This window comes from Rhyacophila brunnea, unplaced genomic scaffold (genome assembly GCF_057557595.1).
Source record: "Rhyacophila brunnea isolate RB1 unplaced genomic scaffold, BYU_Rbru_1.0 scaffold_2, whole genome shotgun sequence".
Classification (NCBI taxonomy): Eukaryota; Metazoa; Arthropoda; class Insecta; order Trichoptera; family Rhyacophilidae; genus Rhyacophila; species Rhyacophila brunnea.
The window spans coordinates 16,410,904-16,426,838 of NW_028232859.1; the positions used below are offsets into that span (position 1 = coordinate 16,410,904).

General features: G+C 33.3%; 1 protein-coding gene across 1 annotated transcript; it reads right to left on the reverse strand.

Moving 5' to 3' along the window:
* Nucleotides 1-3,437: 3,437 nt before the first annotated feature.
* LOC147071954 (uncharacterized) lies at nt 3,438-14,124 on the reverse strand. The gene is made up of 7 exons (XM_085947521.1): nt 13,839-14,124; nt 8,047-8,200; nt 7,528-7,628; nt 6,465-6,530; nt 6,188-6,315; nt 5,915-6,016; nt 3,438-5,142 (listed from the first exon to the last, which is right to left on the reverse strand). Exons 2-7 carry the CDS (start codon nt 8,179-8,181, stop codon nt 4,682-4,684), a joined length of 993 nt encoding a protein of 330 aa, XP_085803647.1. The 5' UTR covers nt 8,182-8,200; nt 13,839-14,124; the 3' UTR covers nt 3,438-4,681.
* Between the last annotated feature and the right edge of the window lie 1,811 nt (nt 14,125-15,935).

A 15,935-nucleotide genomic window follows, 5' to 3' on the forward strand; every position in this document is an offset into this window, starting at 1 on the left:
TTAGGTCAGTTGATTCAAAATCATTTATTGAACCAATCACGATCTTTGAATGTCAAGTTATGCTAAAATCTGCAAGTAAACATTTTGTCTTCAAAAAAGAAATAGAGAGAAATCACAAGCTCTAAACAATACTATTTTTCAAATCCTTAAAATAATCCTGTTTATTAGTTGTTTATTATAATTTGTGTGGTTTTTGGTTAGAATAAAAAATGATTACATATTAAAGAAATACTCATTTATTTACAAAACTTAACAAACATATTCTGAAGAATTTAACAAATGTTTAATTTGGCAGACTAGATTTTTGTAACTGAACATTCTTTACAGGTGGTCCTCGACTTTCTACGTTCAACTTTTTTATAATTTGTGAATTTTGTGAATTTCTTAAAATTCAGATTTTTTATTATGTATATATTGTTATAGTATTTTGCCCTTATAAATTTATAAACTTGAGTGAGAAACGGTGAAACTGCTGTGTTGATACGAGACAAAAAGAAATTAAGGACTAATAGACTTCACACGATCGAGACAAAGATAGAAATAATTAGGCGTTCTGAAAGCGGTGAATCTTTTGCTTCACTCGGACGTTCATACAACTTGCCAGTCTACGATATATTCAATTTTGAAAAAACAAGATTATGTATAATTAAGAAATTGTGGAAATATATATTCAAAGATTGTTTCCAAAAGACAAAAGCATAGTGATAGATGAAATGGAGATATCTTTGTCATCATGGATTGATGATCAACATCAAAAAGACACTAATGCTCTTAGTTTACATGAAGATTGGAAGACTTTGATTAAAAGGAGATTCTAACTAGGAGGTTCTTTATATAATATTAAATTCACTGGAAAAGTTGCCGGTTCAGATAAAGATGCTGCAAACGAATTTATTTCTTCATTGTCCAAAATATTTTAAAATATGTACACTTTTTGATGTTTATTTACATTGCTCTACTTTCGAACATATTTTCAGGAACGCATTATGTGCGAAAGTCGAGGACGTCCTGTACTAAAACAGAATGTTTCATATTCGTTATGTAAAATTGAGAAAAACCTTTCCAGTTACGTAAAAATTCAATATTGCTTGTAATATTTAGAAGAATTTGCAATAATATTTATTTGTATTATGTATTTAGAACAGAGAGAGCCAATGTGTACATATTTATATGCATTCATCCCACTCCATAACTAATTAAGAGTGTTTCACAGTTTTATCTTTTGGTGAACCTTGGAAATGAATATATACATAAACTTATAGAATAGATTCCATTTATGGATATTAATTTATTGTTCAACAAAATATCAATCATTTATCATCAACATTTATTTAACTTTAACTAATGATGTAAATCAGAGATCGGCACCGTGCCCAGAATCCATACCTATTTATGAAATGACAGGCGAAACAGACTATTTTAAATAAAATTGTCCTATATGGTATGTCACAATTATATACGTCAGTCCTTTTCTAACGCATGCTACAGTATTGCATAAGTCAATGAAGGAATAAGACAGAGATACGTATCGATGAAACAATTTTCAAAATCGAGTGTCAACACGTCATGATTCATAACAGATAAGACACACATCAAGCATAAGGATTGCACTAATTTTCTTGCGAGTTGTACATCTAATATAATAATTATTGTACATAGGTAGGTACTTACTTACGAAAGTAAAATTGATAATAGTATTTATTGCCTATGTGCATTTTTTATTTTAAGAAATTCATTTTTTTAAGGAATTTATTAGTTAACTACGAAATTTTGATAGAGGGGGGGGGGGGGCATGGGGATTTTTGAAGCGTTGAAGTGGGGCATGGCACAAATAAGGTTGGGAAGCAGCTTTTAGGCTTTTAAGAGTGCGTCCTAATAAATCATTACACAAAAAGGCACCCAGAATACGATCAAATTTACGCATAGGCACAACAAACATTCCAGTACAATTTGAAACTTTAGGTTACGTTTAGGTCGTTAATGCGGCAATTACATTGAGCTACTTTACGAGCTGTTTGTTGGCGAATTTAAAAGCGGGCGATTCAACTACTGCAATTGTGATGATGACACACAAAACTTTCCATTCGCTGAGAAGCCAACAAGCTAGCGACTATTTTGACAGAACGTAGTTTATTTTTTACCGGGAGGTCGCTACTATGCTCTACTGCGTAGACGCAGTAGACCCACACGCCGGCGTGTAACGTGTAAAGTTGACCGGCTTTCAACTATTCTCAGATTGTTTACAACCTGCTTGTTAGCTTGTTCGATGATGACACAGGCAGATTGTAAATTCGCCAACAAGCAGCTCGTAAAGTAGCTCAATGTCATTGACGCATTAGGACAATAATCTGGACTTTGTATACCTCATCATGTTAATGTGTGAAAAATTAGTTAAGTGCATCTTTAAGAAGTAATGGCATTGAATGAAATAGGTGTGGGGTTAGAGTGGTTGGACTCTTGTTAAATTGTTCGAAAAATCGGGATCGCAAATTATGTAAGATATTATTGTCATATTGTTTAATTTCGTATGGTCACCAGAGTGACTATTATTTCCTGTATAGATTGCTCTGTTTGAAGACGGAGCGTTAAAAATACTCTCTTTTATACTTTAGAAGCCTAATAGTTGGACATGGTGCCGACCCCTGATGTAAATTGTATAAGCCATTCATAATGATGAAATAAAATTAAGCATATGGAACATTATTTGATATAAACAAATAGGCACTTTCCACACATAGCATCACCATACATTAATTTTGTTGTACATAGCACAGTAATTAATATCCAACTCTTTTTGTTCAGCGGATCCCTTGAAACCTTTTTGTATAAATGTATCTTTAAAGCAGTACGCCGTGGTTACACCTAGATGTAGGTATTGAATGCATTTTTATAGTCTTAAATTTTATATACCTAAACTTGGAATAAATGCAAACAAAATGCTCAAAATTGTGATATATGCGTTAACAAATAATATTGAGTCTGTTGGCATCACAGGCGAAACATTTGTCGTCACCACTCTAAAAAATAATTTATGAGCGATCCTCCGCCAATGTGGCCAATAAAATACATTTAACAATAAATCAATTCTGTGCTCTCAGTCTTTCCACCTCGCTTATCTGTTCTTCAAGCCAATCGGATTCCAGCGTCCTGGTCAAAATAATCTGGTTAAAAATAGGTCACAATCCTACTACAAAAAGGTTTCAAGTTGTACTTTTTTCACAAGCCTTTGAGAATTCTCACAGAACCTGGTCGGGAATCGTGGCTTAGCATAACAATAGAATCTCATCAATCCCCAGCACTATATAAAACCTGATGGTACTGAATTACCAGGGAAAACTGGAAAATAAAAAACATGAAAATGATATTTCCTACACGAGTGATCACATTGATCACATTTGAATGGCTTTCCTTCAGAATGAGTTTTTTTTTTGTCTTTTCATATCCGGAGATCGAACAGTAGAGTAATTACATTCGAATATGTGGATATTTAAAAAATCAGTCTAGTTTCATGAGTATCAAAACAATGTGTTTCTATTGTTTATCAAAATAATCTCTTATCGACGATATTTATAAACTCTCTCCGGTAATTTACCTAAGACCAAAATGTCTTCACGTAGTGCTGGCTTCCTGGACGTGCTTAGATTAGTGAGATTCTACTGTACTAGGGAGGTATTAAATAATATAAGTATTTATAAAAAAAATCATTAATCTCTATTCAAACAGCTAAAAATAACTTAAGTTTAAATCACATAACACAATGGCCATTGAATATTATATTATCATGCACCCCTACTCAGTAGATATTAATTAGAATACAATAATATATTATTGCAAACTTACGATAGGTCATACCTAATTTTTTATTGTGACAAATCCAAACATGATGCTCTAATGCCTCGGGCATAACAATGTAACTAAACTTGGATAAATTAAATTGATACAAGGTGATATTTTTGTCAAAATCAACATTCTCTTGGGTTCAATTAAAGTTTTTCACAATGATGCACAATACATGAATAAAATAAATAGTGAATGACTGATAATGGCTATAAAGAATCAACAGTGCATATTATTCTTGTGATGCAGACAAACATTGTTATTTATGTGGTTCCACGGTTACCCACATAAACGCCAATTCAACAAATACTTATTTATGCATAAATACTTCAATAAATATTTGCTTCTATCAAAGACAATAATAATTTACAAATAACATCATGGCTTGCTCATTGTTTTGAAACACACAATTATTCTTTTTTTGAGATTATAAACTGTCGCCTTACATAATTTTAAAATTTTATAAATTCGACCATTACAAAATTACCTATACATACATATATTACACACTTCATGATAAACACAATAATTATGTATAATCTTTTGTGTAATCAAGTTATTAAATATTAAACAATGAACAAATTAAAATTTGCATCCATGACAGGTATTTTTATTTTTAAAAAAATTGATGTAAAATATAACTATTATCTTTACACAAACAGTGCATAGCAGTCTTTACTCTTTCATTGTGACTTTGGTAGTATAAAATTAATTATCAATATGGCATCATTATCATATCAATATGTGACACATTTATTTCAGGATAGAATAATTCATCAGTCACATGTTTCAAATGTCAAAACGGACAATATTCATTACTGATTCGTTTCTTATCTTCAAAAAATCACAAAATTTCAGGAGTTTTTAATAAACTCTTTTTCTTGCTTTCGTGTATCACCACTATGTCTTCATCTCCCAACATTTCAGTTTTCTCGCAACTACTTTCAACAATACTACTATTAATTTCTTTTTTACAACAGGTACTACTCGATATCACATCCGGATTAAGTTTTGATTCAGTTTCTGAGCTGCAACAGCCCAATTTATAACTTGCTGTATTATCTGCTGCAGCTAAGTTCTTGGACGATTTGATTTTGTTTGGATCCGTGGTCTTCTTTACCATGGCAGTGTTGGCACCTGAGTGCGGTTGTTCTAACGCAGGAAGCAGAACAGAGCCCTCACCATCGATGGGTTTCTCCGATCGGTCAGAAGATTTAGTTGAACATTTTTTTTGTGTTTCGCAAGTATACAGATTGTTTTCTGACGCGCCTCTCCCTTTCATCAGAGGAGGTGTTGATCCGTCTCCTATAATGTTAACGACATTAATTAAAATGATTATAAAAAAATTAGTTAAAGAGAGATAAACAAAACGATTTGAATTTGTAATAATTCCGAATAACTTCAAATTAAAATTCATATAGCGGCATTTAATCAATGACACAAAACACAGAAAAACTGCTGTGAAAACAGTAGGACACACAAAAAATCACACCAAGCAAACCTGTATATTTTACATATAGAAACCTAGGGATTCATTAATTAGCAGCATTTATTTTGTGTCGTCTGGATCACCAATAATTATATGCCACTATTGAATCCAATAAATCGCCGCCATATTAGAGATAGATTACTGTCTAAATAGACAAAACTCCGAGTACACTTGTAAAACATGGAGCCTAATGAAGAAATAGGAGATGGCTATCCAAGTATTTGAATAAAATCAATAATATAACCAATGCCTTGAGGGCGAAGACTCACGTAGGCCGGTCACATTGTTAGATGCGATGGGTCCAGAGCTCTCCACATAGTTTATGAAGGAACCACTGGGTTACCCCGAAGGAGATGGGCGGATAATGTCAAGAGACACGCGGAGAGGCTGAGTGTGACCGATTGGATAGAGATGGACGGCTGAACAGTTGGCCGTGGACTAGAATGGTATGTAGCGCCAGCTTAAGTAAGTGAGTATTAGAGACAGAATAATACTCTTGAAAAGTTAACCGTTATGGATCATGTTGTTACACATGTCCGTCGGTGAGTCAGGGACTTTAATAATAATTAAAATGAAATAATATTTTACCGGTATCATCACATTCGGGTACACAAACTGTGGCCACTTTCGACTTTTCCTTGATGGTTTGCATTTTGTAACGGACCGCTATATGGCCGAAGATGTAATAACCTAGAATAGATATAACTTTGTGTTAGAATTTTGACAGAAACGATGATTATTTTTGATTGGTACGACAAAATTGTCTCAAATATCAGTTGAAAATAATTATGAAATATTAATGAAGTCATTATAAAGTCAATTTACTAATTAAACCATTATTAACCATGTATAAAATATTACCAATTGTACTTCCGATAATAAGAGCAGCAGCAAGGTAGGCGTTGTAAAGCATTACTGCCAACATTATGAAGTAATTCAAAGATGTGTTGGACGTATACAACAGAACCTGGCGACACAGCACCGCACATCTGGACGAGATTGGAAATAATTTAGTTTTATTTTTATTTATTAGTTTATAAACTGTTATAATATGTATAAGTATGCAATTAAAACTAATACTAATTGGTAATTTACTTGACAATGCTCATGTATTTAAATCAACTAGGTGTTTATTTACTTGGTCTTAAAGAAACTTGGAGTTCCTGGAAGAACTTGGTCATCACAGCTCGGACTCGGAGCAATTCTGAAATATAATAAGAAAAATCTAGACTAGTCCATACATTTTCAACACACTATATAGATTTTGTAGACTTTTTAAATTACATCTGCAAGAATATTGATTTACTAATTGGACGCGGCATGTGAAAAATAATAATGTGCCGTCATTAGCCCGGATAATCGGGAGTCTACCGTATATGTCAGTGTAGGTAGGCTGCGGAGATCCAACATACATACTGCACACCAAACTTTGTCAGACATGCATACGAGGGTTGTCCGTAAAATAAGGTCTCCTAGGCGCTGGAGTCGCGAGGAACGCTTTAATGCAAGATCTGGCAACACTGGCGTGTAGCTTGGTTCCCCACCTACAGAACATTTGCATTATCACAAGGTGTATGCAAGGTGGGTCCCCAAAATTCTCACTTGTTCACGACTCGTGACGTGAGTCTTCGCGAGAACTTATTTATTTGAGGAGGTGTCTCCCTCTGGCTCATGGCGCCCTCGTATTTACATATGATTTCAAAACGCCGCGTCACAGCGGAATACTTTTATGCAATGCAAAAAGATTTTGATTATAAATTTACTTTGATTTACAACATTTAAATAATAATGATAACAACCTTATTTTACAGACAACCCTGATATTTGTTTTTATTGAACTCACCATACAAATTGCAGATGGCATCTGTTAATTTTAAAAATCGATTAACCCCTGCCTAAAGCAAACCGTCATAGGTATTAGATAGAAGAATATTTTGTCTGACAAAGTTTAGTGTGCACTATTTATGTCAGATCTCCACAGCCTGCTTCCACCCTTCGCCACTGTTGTATAGTCCAAAAATAAACTCTACCGACATTTCAAACAGAGTGGTTATCGCAAATTTGCGTTCATGACTTTGCTTATTTTGCTAATGTATGTGTACACTTAAATATTGAGATTTTCTATGCGAGAGTGTCCTGGTGTCAATGTGCAAAAAGCATATCATTATTTCTTGGAATAAATATGTATAAAATGATCTTACGAGGTATTGCCTAATAGATTACTTCTGTCCTCTGAACAGGGTCCTAGCATTGCGAGACGCATTCGAGTGTTATGATCTCTTCGGGATTTCGTTTCCAAGACCTACAAATTCACAACAATAATAAAACTGTGAAAACTATATAGTATTTCATCCACATAATGACTATTGCAAAGTAATTAATTATAAAGCAAACTAATGCCACCGAGTAAATACAATGGGAAAGATACACTATGAACGATGATATTTTCATAGGTACCGGTCGATTGATAAAAATAGAATTGTTACAATTGAGGATTTCGTGCAACCATTTTTATTTCATGATCCATTATGTCATCAAAATACCTACTTCATCTGCTCCACACCAGCAAGTGAAGCTTTTAATTCATACTATGCACATTTAATTTATTCTGTATAACAAAAATGCAGACAGCAAGTCATCTTTCATTGTGTCTTACGCCGTTTGATATTAAAAATACAAGATTCATGAGCTTTTTCATAAAATAAACTATGTACGCTTACCTTGAGGCCTTCGAATATTATAGAAAGCATTGCAAAGATGACACACGTTAAGACTAGACTACTGACGGTTTCCACCTTCAAACCTTGGAAGAGTAGGTCACCGAAATCATAACCCCACCAAAAGTGCATGTGCATCTTGAACAAGGTGCACGGTCTGAAACAATTAAACAAAACAAAATCAGTATTAGGTTCCATACAATTTTATATTATATAATAATGCCATATCTACAACCCAGAATCGATGCCATCGGAAAATACCTATAAAAGCCAAATTTTAATTTATACTGATTTCATGGAATAGAACGCTCTTTATGTCTTGTGGCTAGAAAAAAATAATCTTTACTACCTACGAGATTTTACTAAATAATAATTCGAGAGAAAACAGTGACTGTGGGATAAGTTTACTGATGCAAACCGGCGATGCAGAACTATCCCCCCAAAATAACAAATTTTGTTATAATCTATAATAAATAAACATATAGTTGTTAATACTCAAGAGATAATTAATATATTGAAGTGTACTGTTAGTTGTATGTACGTGTGTCAAAAAGGTGTCTATTTAGCTGAGATTAAAAAAATGGGGGTGATAGTGTATGGTGGCAGTTGCGAACACCGGGTATATCTGCCATACATCAAACACACTACCGACGCCATTGTCACGATACTAAAGAAACACCACATAGGTTTGGAATATTTTAAAACCAATAAAATGCTCGCAGCCTTCATCAGTGTATCAGATAAGCTGTGACAGGTGTCTGAAGAAGTATACTGGCCAAACCTCACGAATGTTAAAAAGGCATGAGTGAACACGAGAGGGCATATCGACTAAAACACCACTTGAGACTAAGATACAGGGGCGTAATAAAGGATATTTTTTGCGCTTAGTAAAGGAGGCTAACAAAATTCACAGGAATCCTTAAAATATTAATAGGGACGATGGGCTACTTATAAAAACGCCATGATTTCCAGAATTGGCACAGTACACCATGAACCACCTTTTCACTCTGAGCAACATTTGTTTTCAGGCCTCAGAGCCCTTTCCGACACACTTAGAGTGATGACAACCCAAAAATCTATTATAATACATAAATACTATATTTATATAATATGTGTGTACCGAGCAGTAGATATACGGTTATCCACTTGTTATTAAAAAAAACTGCAAAAATTACCAAATCGAATGAGAAAATATAATAATGAATCGATTCCGCATAATAAACACCCACAATAAAATATACAACAGAAGATCCATTGTGAAAATTAGCCCTGGCACTTTTATAATATTATAGCATTGTGTGTATATGTCTGTCATTTTTGTAAATGTAATTGCTCAATGGTGGACAAAGTGAACAAAATCAGGGTCAATTTTATAAAGCGCAGCCAGTAATTATTTATTATCTATGTACCTAATGGGCGTGTTTTAGTTGATAATTTAAATGTAGAGCTGTACCTCCTATCAAAATTATTTACTTTATCTGATATAACATAACAATAAACATGATAAGATTACTATGTACTTACGATAATATTTGGGTTACGAAAACTATTATGGGTTTCAAATGATGATTTAGGTTTTATTGAATGCATAAATAAAATTTCAAGATGATTTCATTTTTTGCTTTCTTTCAGTTTTTTCAACGGAACAGTTTTCACATGATATGTGGACATTCAGCAAAAGTATAATAATTAGGACTATAGAGATTCATGAAACATCAAATGTTTTCTTCTAATAAATAAATTAATAATTATTAGCGCGAGGATGTTATGACTAAAATTTTGGGTAATAATCTTAATTTATATTACAAAGTTGGTAACCATTCCTTTACTAAATTTGAAACACTGTATATCTATTGCATAGTTATTAGTAATTATTTGCCGTATATATATAAATATAAGTCGATCGATGGCTTAATGAATAAGAGCATTTAACCTGACAGTGGAAGACTTAAGTTCAAATCCCACTGGGTCCATTTACTTTTTTCTAGGATTTGTTCTAGTACGCAGGATTCTGAGTTTAGGTCCCAATATTGCAAATTCCAATTGACTCCTATAAAAATATTGAAAAAAGGGGCGTTGCAGAATCCAGGCTATCTATAAAACATTATTTCGATAATGACATTTTGATACTAGAATCGATTATTTTACTTATTAGTATATTAGTACTTAGTATGAATCAGTAACAAGATACTACATCACTTGACAGAATGTCATACACTGGAACATTGTTTATTTATACATTAAGTACTGCCTCTAATAAAAAAGCAGGGTTCAGGAAGTTTAGTAATTATAAATTATAACAACAGTACTTACATACCTACCTACTTATTATTTTTATACAACAGTATGGATTGCATTCTGATACACAGTGCTAAGAGAGAATACAATAATCTCTTAGGACAATTTTATTATTAAGTATAACAAATTGACTACCCACCTATCTGGAAGATTTGACAATGAACATTGATATACTTTCCATACTTAACATAATATCAGTAGTGAAGGGTGGAGGTAGGCTATTAAGATCCGACATAAATAGTGCACACTAATCTGTGTGTTAGTTTTTCAAAGTCAATGAAACCCTGCCTGATTCAAGCCCTAGTAGATAATAGTCACAAAATATTTGTTTATCTATAAAATATCTAAAACTATGCCATTAAACCATACCTACATCATTTTAGATATCTTAAGAGATAGAAGAATATTTATTATTGATTATAGTTTGGTATACGCAGGGCAGGGCAGGGCAGGGCAGGGCTAAATGAATTTAAAAAAACTAATACTACCTGTAATATGTATTCTTAATTCAACGAAAACAAATAAGTATATTGAAAAAGTGTGCACTATTTTTGTTGGATCGTCTATCGCCGATAAGCCGAAAGTATTATGGCTTGGTTTAGACAGGGTTTAATTAATTTAAAAATACCAACCAGCACAATCTGCAAATTGTATTCTTAGTTCAATGAAAACAAATAAGTATGACTGACAAAATTTAGTGTGCACTATTTATGTCGAATCTTAACAGCCTACCTTCACCCTTCGCCACTGTATAATATAATATATTGTCACTGTCTAAACCATTGACATTTGTCCAAACCGTAAATGAGGACTACGCCGTCAAAATAACCTCATGAAAATACCATTGCCTTTTTATTAATAAATTGTAAGAAAAATATAAGAAAAGTACATAATAATATGTGAAAAATTTCACTGTCATGCAGCAAGTCTGCAAATAACAGTAGGTGGTGACAGGCAAGGGATAATTATCTGCATCCGACTTTCATTCGTCGGTCCCTCGGATCTGCAAAATGCTATTTTTCAGTACGAGCAATCAAAGATGTTTCATCAAATATCCTTTGTGACCTATTGCTTGCCATAATGAATAAAAATACGGGTTATAGAAACTTTTCTAAACGTTTATAAAAACATCCGTCTGTCCGGTGAACATAGCAACGTCAGAAGTCAGATCCAACGCATCTTGCTCACCCACGCCCAGCCAACACTGTCGGTTGGTAATAACCGACATTGTTATTCGGACACTCTCGGTAGACCCGTCATTTTTAATTTGAATATCTCGAAATTTTTCAAACAAACAAAAAAACTGTGATTGTAGTATAAATGTTTAAAGTGTTTAAATAACTTTTACGTAATAATCCGAAAATGACAAAATTCAAATCCGACTTTTTTAATAGGGACCGACGAATTATCTCAAATAATCATATAAATGAATTAGGCCCACTCGGACCGACAAGGACAATTTAAAAAATTTTCCTTCCGCAGAAAAACAGGCTTCCTAAGGAGAAAATTGAAATTGACTAGAGAGTTGATTTCATTAAAACAGCCTGCTTAATTTTTAATTTTACAGTCAATTGAAATTGTACAGCTTAACTCCTGGTTTTCGAGCAGTGGACAACGCAAACGTTGTATTATTTTTACCCGGTGGCAGCTGGACGACAGCCGTCATGTAGAATTAGTAAAACTGCAAAACATTTTTCAAATCTAAGCCCCACCGTTTTCGTTTGTTTTAGAGGCTATGCGAAATATCCAACCACCCTCCTAGCCTCCCTTATATAATTAAGTGGCTGTTTGGCCTTTGAAATAAAATAAATACTTCAGGTGAAATCTCAACCCCGCCTTGAAATCAAGCCACAACTCCGAGCTTCCTGCCATTCATTGAGGGTAACCCAAAATCAAAAGGTTAAAGAAAGAAGAAGATATGACATGTTTTAAATTTATTTTATCAGTATTTATTTGTTGACCCGCAAAAGCCTAACAGTTAGTTAAATATATATTCTCTATACTGCAATACAAAATATCATTTAAGCCAGTGCTCCGCAACCGGTGTGCCGCGAGACGATACTAGGTGTGCCTTGGTGCATTCATTCAACTCAAACATCGGCAAATCTCTACAAATGTATCGAAGGACCTACCACATCACGATTAAAAACAAACAATTAATTATTTTGGATCTGGCTCAAAAACATTTAACTCTGCTGCAAAACAAATTTGATCGTTACTTTCATATAATCAATAAAGAGTAATAAAACTGGATTCGACATCTTTTTGCAACAGACGCTGAAAAATCTATAGAAGCGCTTTCCTTACAAATTCAAGAGGAATTTGTTGAACTGAGGAACGACGGGACATTAAAACTGAACATCGCTGATGTTCCATTGGATGTTTTCTGAATTTAAATATTTGAAGAATATCCTCAGATTTCCGACAAGGCTATTGTAGTTCAGCTCCCATTTTCTACGACATATTATATATGTAAGCAAAATTTTTCAATTTTTGTTCTATTCCATTAGAATCGTTTTTTGCGACCCGGGTTTCGCCTTTCAGCATCTTCGTGCACTATGTGCACAACACATGGAAATATCTAAATTTAGTTCTTCCTCGTATGTTATGTATATTTAATTATTTATCAAGTAAATAAAAAACAAAAATTAATGTAATTTTGGTTAATTTTTTTTTAACGTGTGGTGTGTCGTAGAATTATGGGAAGCCTTTGGTGTGCCGAGGGTGGAAAAAGGTTGCGGAGCACTGATTTAAGCAGCCTTTGCTTATTTAAGTACTGTTATGTTAATTTTTGATGAAAAGTCCCAAGCCAAAAGTACCAAACATAATCTAAATGGATTTTAATATTGTGTATTTATTTATGCAGAATATACACTTATCTATTATCGGAATTAAACAAAATCTACAAAACATAATCATTCAAAAAAAATTAGGGAAGCATAAATAATTAGAGAACATTAATCATTACCATTATCCAAAAATTACATAGTAACCGGCAAAATACTTATTTGAGTAGGTAATAATAATAACATTAATGATTCATGAATTGTTGATGTGACTGGGTACTTATATTATTTACCTTTGGTAGAATACGCAAGTACATACCTACCTACTTTATCTACATGTATTGTAAGGTATGGTCACTGTGTAGTACCTAAGTACTTTTGCAAAGTTAACAAACAAAGGTTGACTCCAGTAGATTGATATTTATGATTTCTTCATTATATTATGCTTACATTGTGTATATCTAACTAAAGCAATGATCAGATTATTATTTACATAACGTACCTAATGCTGCGATTTTCCACACAATTGCAGAACCTACGAAACATTAACTTTGTCTTCGTATTCTATTTGCATATCACTTTAAATACCTATGTAAAACAATAATAATATAAACTTTTATTTGAACAATGGAAGTTGTATTAAAAATAGTTTGATATCGACTGGGTAGGTATAATATATAAAATCAAAACAATAAAAATATGCTCTCATACCTGTCACTTTTTATTTGTATTGTTATTTAGCAAGGCATTATCCACTGTAAATGAGTGCACTAGGACGAATTTAGGTATATTCAAAATGGTATAACAATGTTTACAATTCCGGGGTTCTCGCAGTTATCTATAGGTACTATTTTATTATTTACAATTTTATTATTCTAACAACGAAACGTCATTGAAATGAACTAAAGCGAAATCATAGATAATAATGATAATATCAATATACGCAAGGAAAATGAAATGAAAATAATAATATCAATCTTATCAGAAATGCAACTAGAGATGAGTAAGGATAACATAGGTACATTTTATTGTGAATTCAATACTTATTTTATGTTTAATGTACACGTGTATTTTTCAAGTTATACTTCTTTAGGCGCGTTTGGAAAATCAGATCAGAGTGTATCTTTGGTAACACATAATTTATTTTTTCACACAAAAAAAAATCGGTGTGTGTACTTATGTACGCGCGTTAGAAGTTATACTTCTTTGGCGTAAATAAATAAAAAAAATTGCACTCGATTGGATTCGAACCACGATTGTTTGGTTATCAGCCGAATGCACTGCCTTTACGCCATAGTATGATAATGCAATCGCGACGATTATACAATATAATATTATAGTTTAGAATTGTTCCGTTACCTAGGCAGCGAATTTATTATTATATGTACGAAGATTTGTTCCGTTGCCTAGGAAACGAATTTATTATTGTTGGCCAATATAAAATAAAAACAATGAGAGAATAAAATAATTTATTTAGTCATTTAAGTTAAAGTGTCTAGAAATAAACCAGCGGCACTCCAATAAGAGGCCCTCGTTTGTTCTAGTTTTTATTGAAATGGGGCTATTAAAACGTCAATTCTATCTTATAACTTTATTTTTTAGACAGATCTGAAACATGACGTCTCGCGCAATGATGAGAGGAAGGAGTATGGATTATTTTGCTTGTTGAAAAATATTCTTTCGCGTTGTGAATTGTACCTACTTCTTTTTATATGTGATTAGCTATCAAAACTGAGCTTAATATTTTAAGTGTGATAGGTACGTTACTTTTGTTTGGTATTACATATTTAATTTATGTGAAAACTATTTTCTAACTGTTTATAAATATATATGTTAAATATTTTTGGTTGATGTGAATTTTGACTAACGCAGTAGGTATGCGATTATTTTATTTATTTACCCCAAAGAAGTACTTATAACTTCTAACGCGCGTACATAAGTACACACACCGATTTTTTTCTTTCTTAATATCTTATTGTACAATAAATGCATAATAATATATCAATGTATGTATTATTTACCGACGATATTAATGTCATTGCCCGGTTTCCAGAAACTCTAAAACGGGTTTTTTTTTCGTAAAGTCAGCTGCTGCAAACATGGGACTCCGGTTAAACGAAAGCTAAACAAAATGTACATGCCGGTTCATCACAATGCAACAGAATGATGATAGTACCTAACACCTCAATCATTGGCGGTGATGCTTTTGAAACTGTGGATTCATTTGTCTATCTAGGGTCTCCTTGCCACAAACGTTAATAATACAAGCAATGAAATATCGCCGGATCACCCTCGCTAACAGGACAGTGTTATTTTGGTCTCCAAAAGGCTACTAAAGAACAAGGCACTCTCAAGGAAAACCAAAACAACCACATATAAAACCCTCCTGCGGCCAAAATTAACTTATGAATCAAAATGTTGGGCACTCAGCAAACAGGTTGAGAGAAATAAAGATATCTTTGATAGGAGAGTTTTGAGTCTTTGGGACAGTTCAAGAAAGTGGCATTTGGAGGTCAAGGTATAATGAGCAGCTGTACAAACTTTATAAGGTCAAAAAGATCATGTGGCATATGAAAATTCAGAGACTGCGCTGGATCGGCCACATGCATAGAATGCCAGCAAGGCGGACTATGCATGCAACCCCCGAGGGCAAGAGAAGACCTGGATGGCCGAATTTTAGATCGCTGGATTGCACCACAGGAGATTTAAAAATGCTCGGTCAAAGCAACTGGTGAGTGTTGGCGCTGAACCGTTCAGGAAGGAGGAAGTTTTTGGAGTAGGCCAAGACCCGCCAAGGGTTTTAGCATG

Excerpts from the sequence above, each read along its gene's own strand:
- LOC147071954 (XM_085947521.1), bottom strand. The coding sequence starts at position 8,181 with ATGCACATGCACTTTTGGTGGGGTTATGATTTCGGTGACCTACTCTTC. Across the intron at positions 7,629-8,046 it reads TAATATTCGAAGGCCTCAAG|GTCTTGGAAACGAAATCCCG; the intron begins GTAAGCGTACAT and ends GTGAATTTGTAG. Across the intron at positions 6,531-7,527 it reads AATCTATTAGGCAATACCTC|AATTGCTCCGAGTCCGAGCT; the intron begins GTAAGATCATTT and ends ATTATATTTCAG.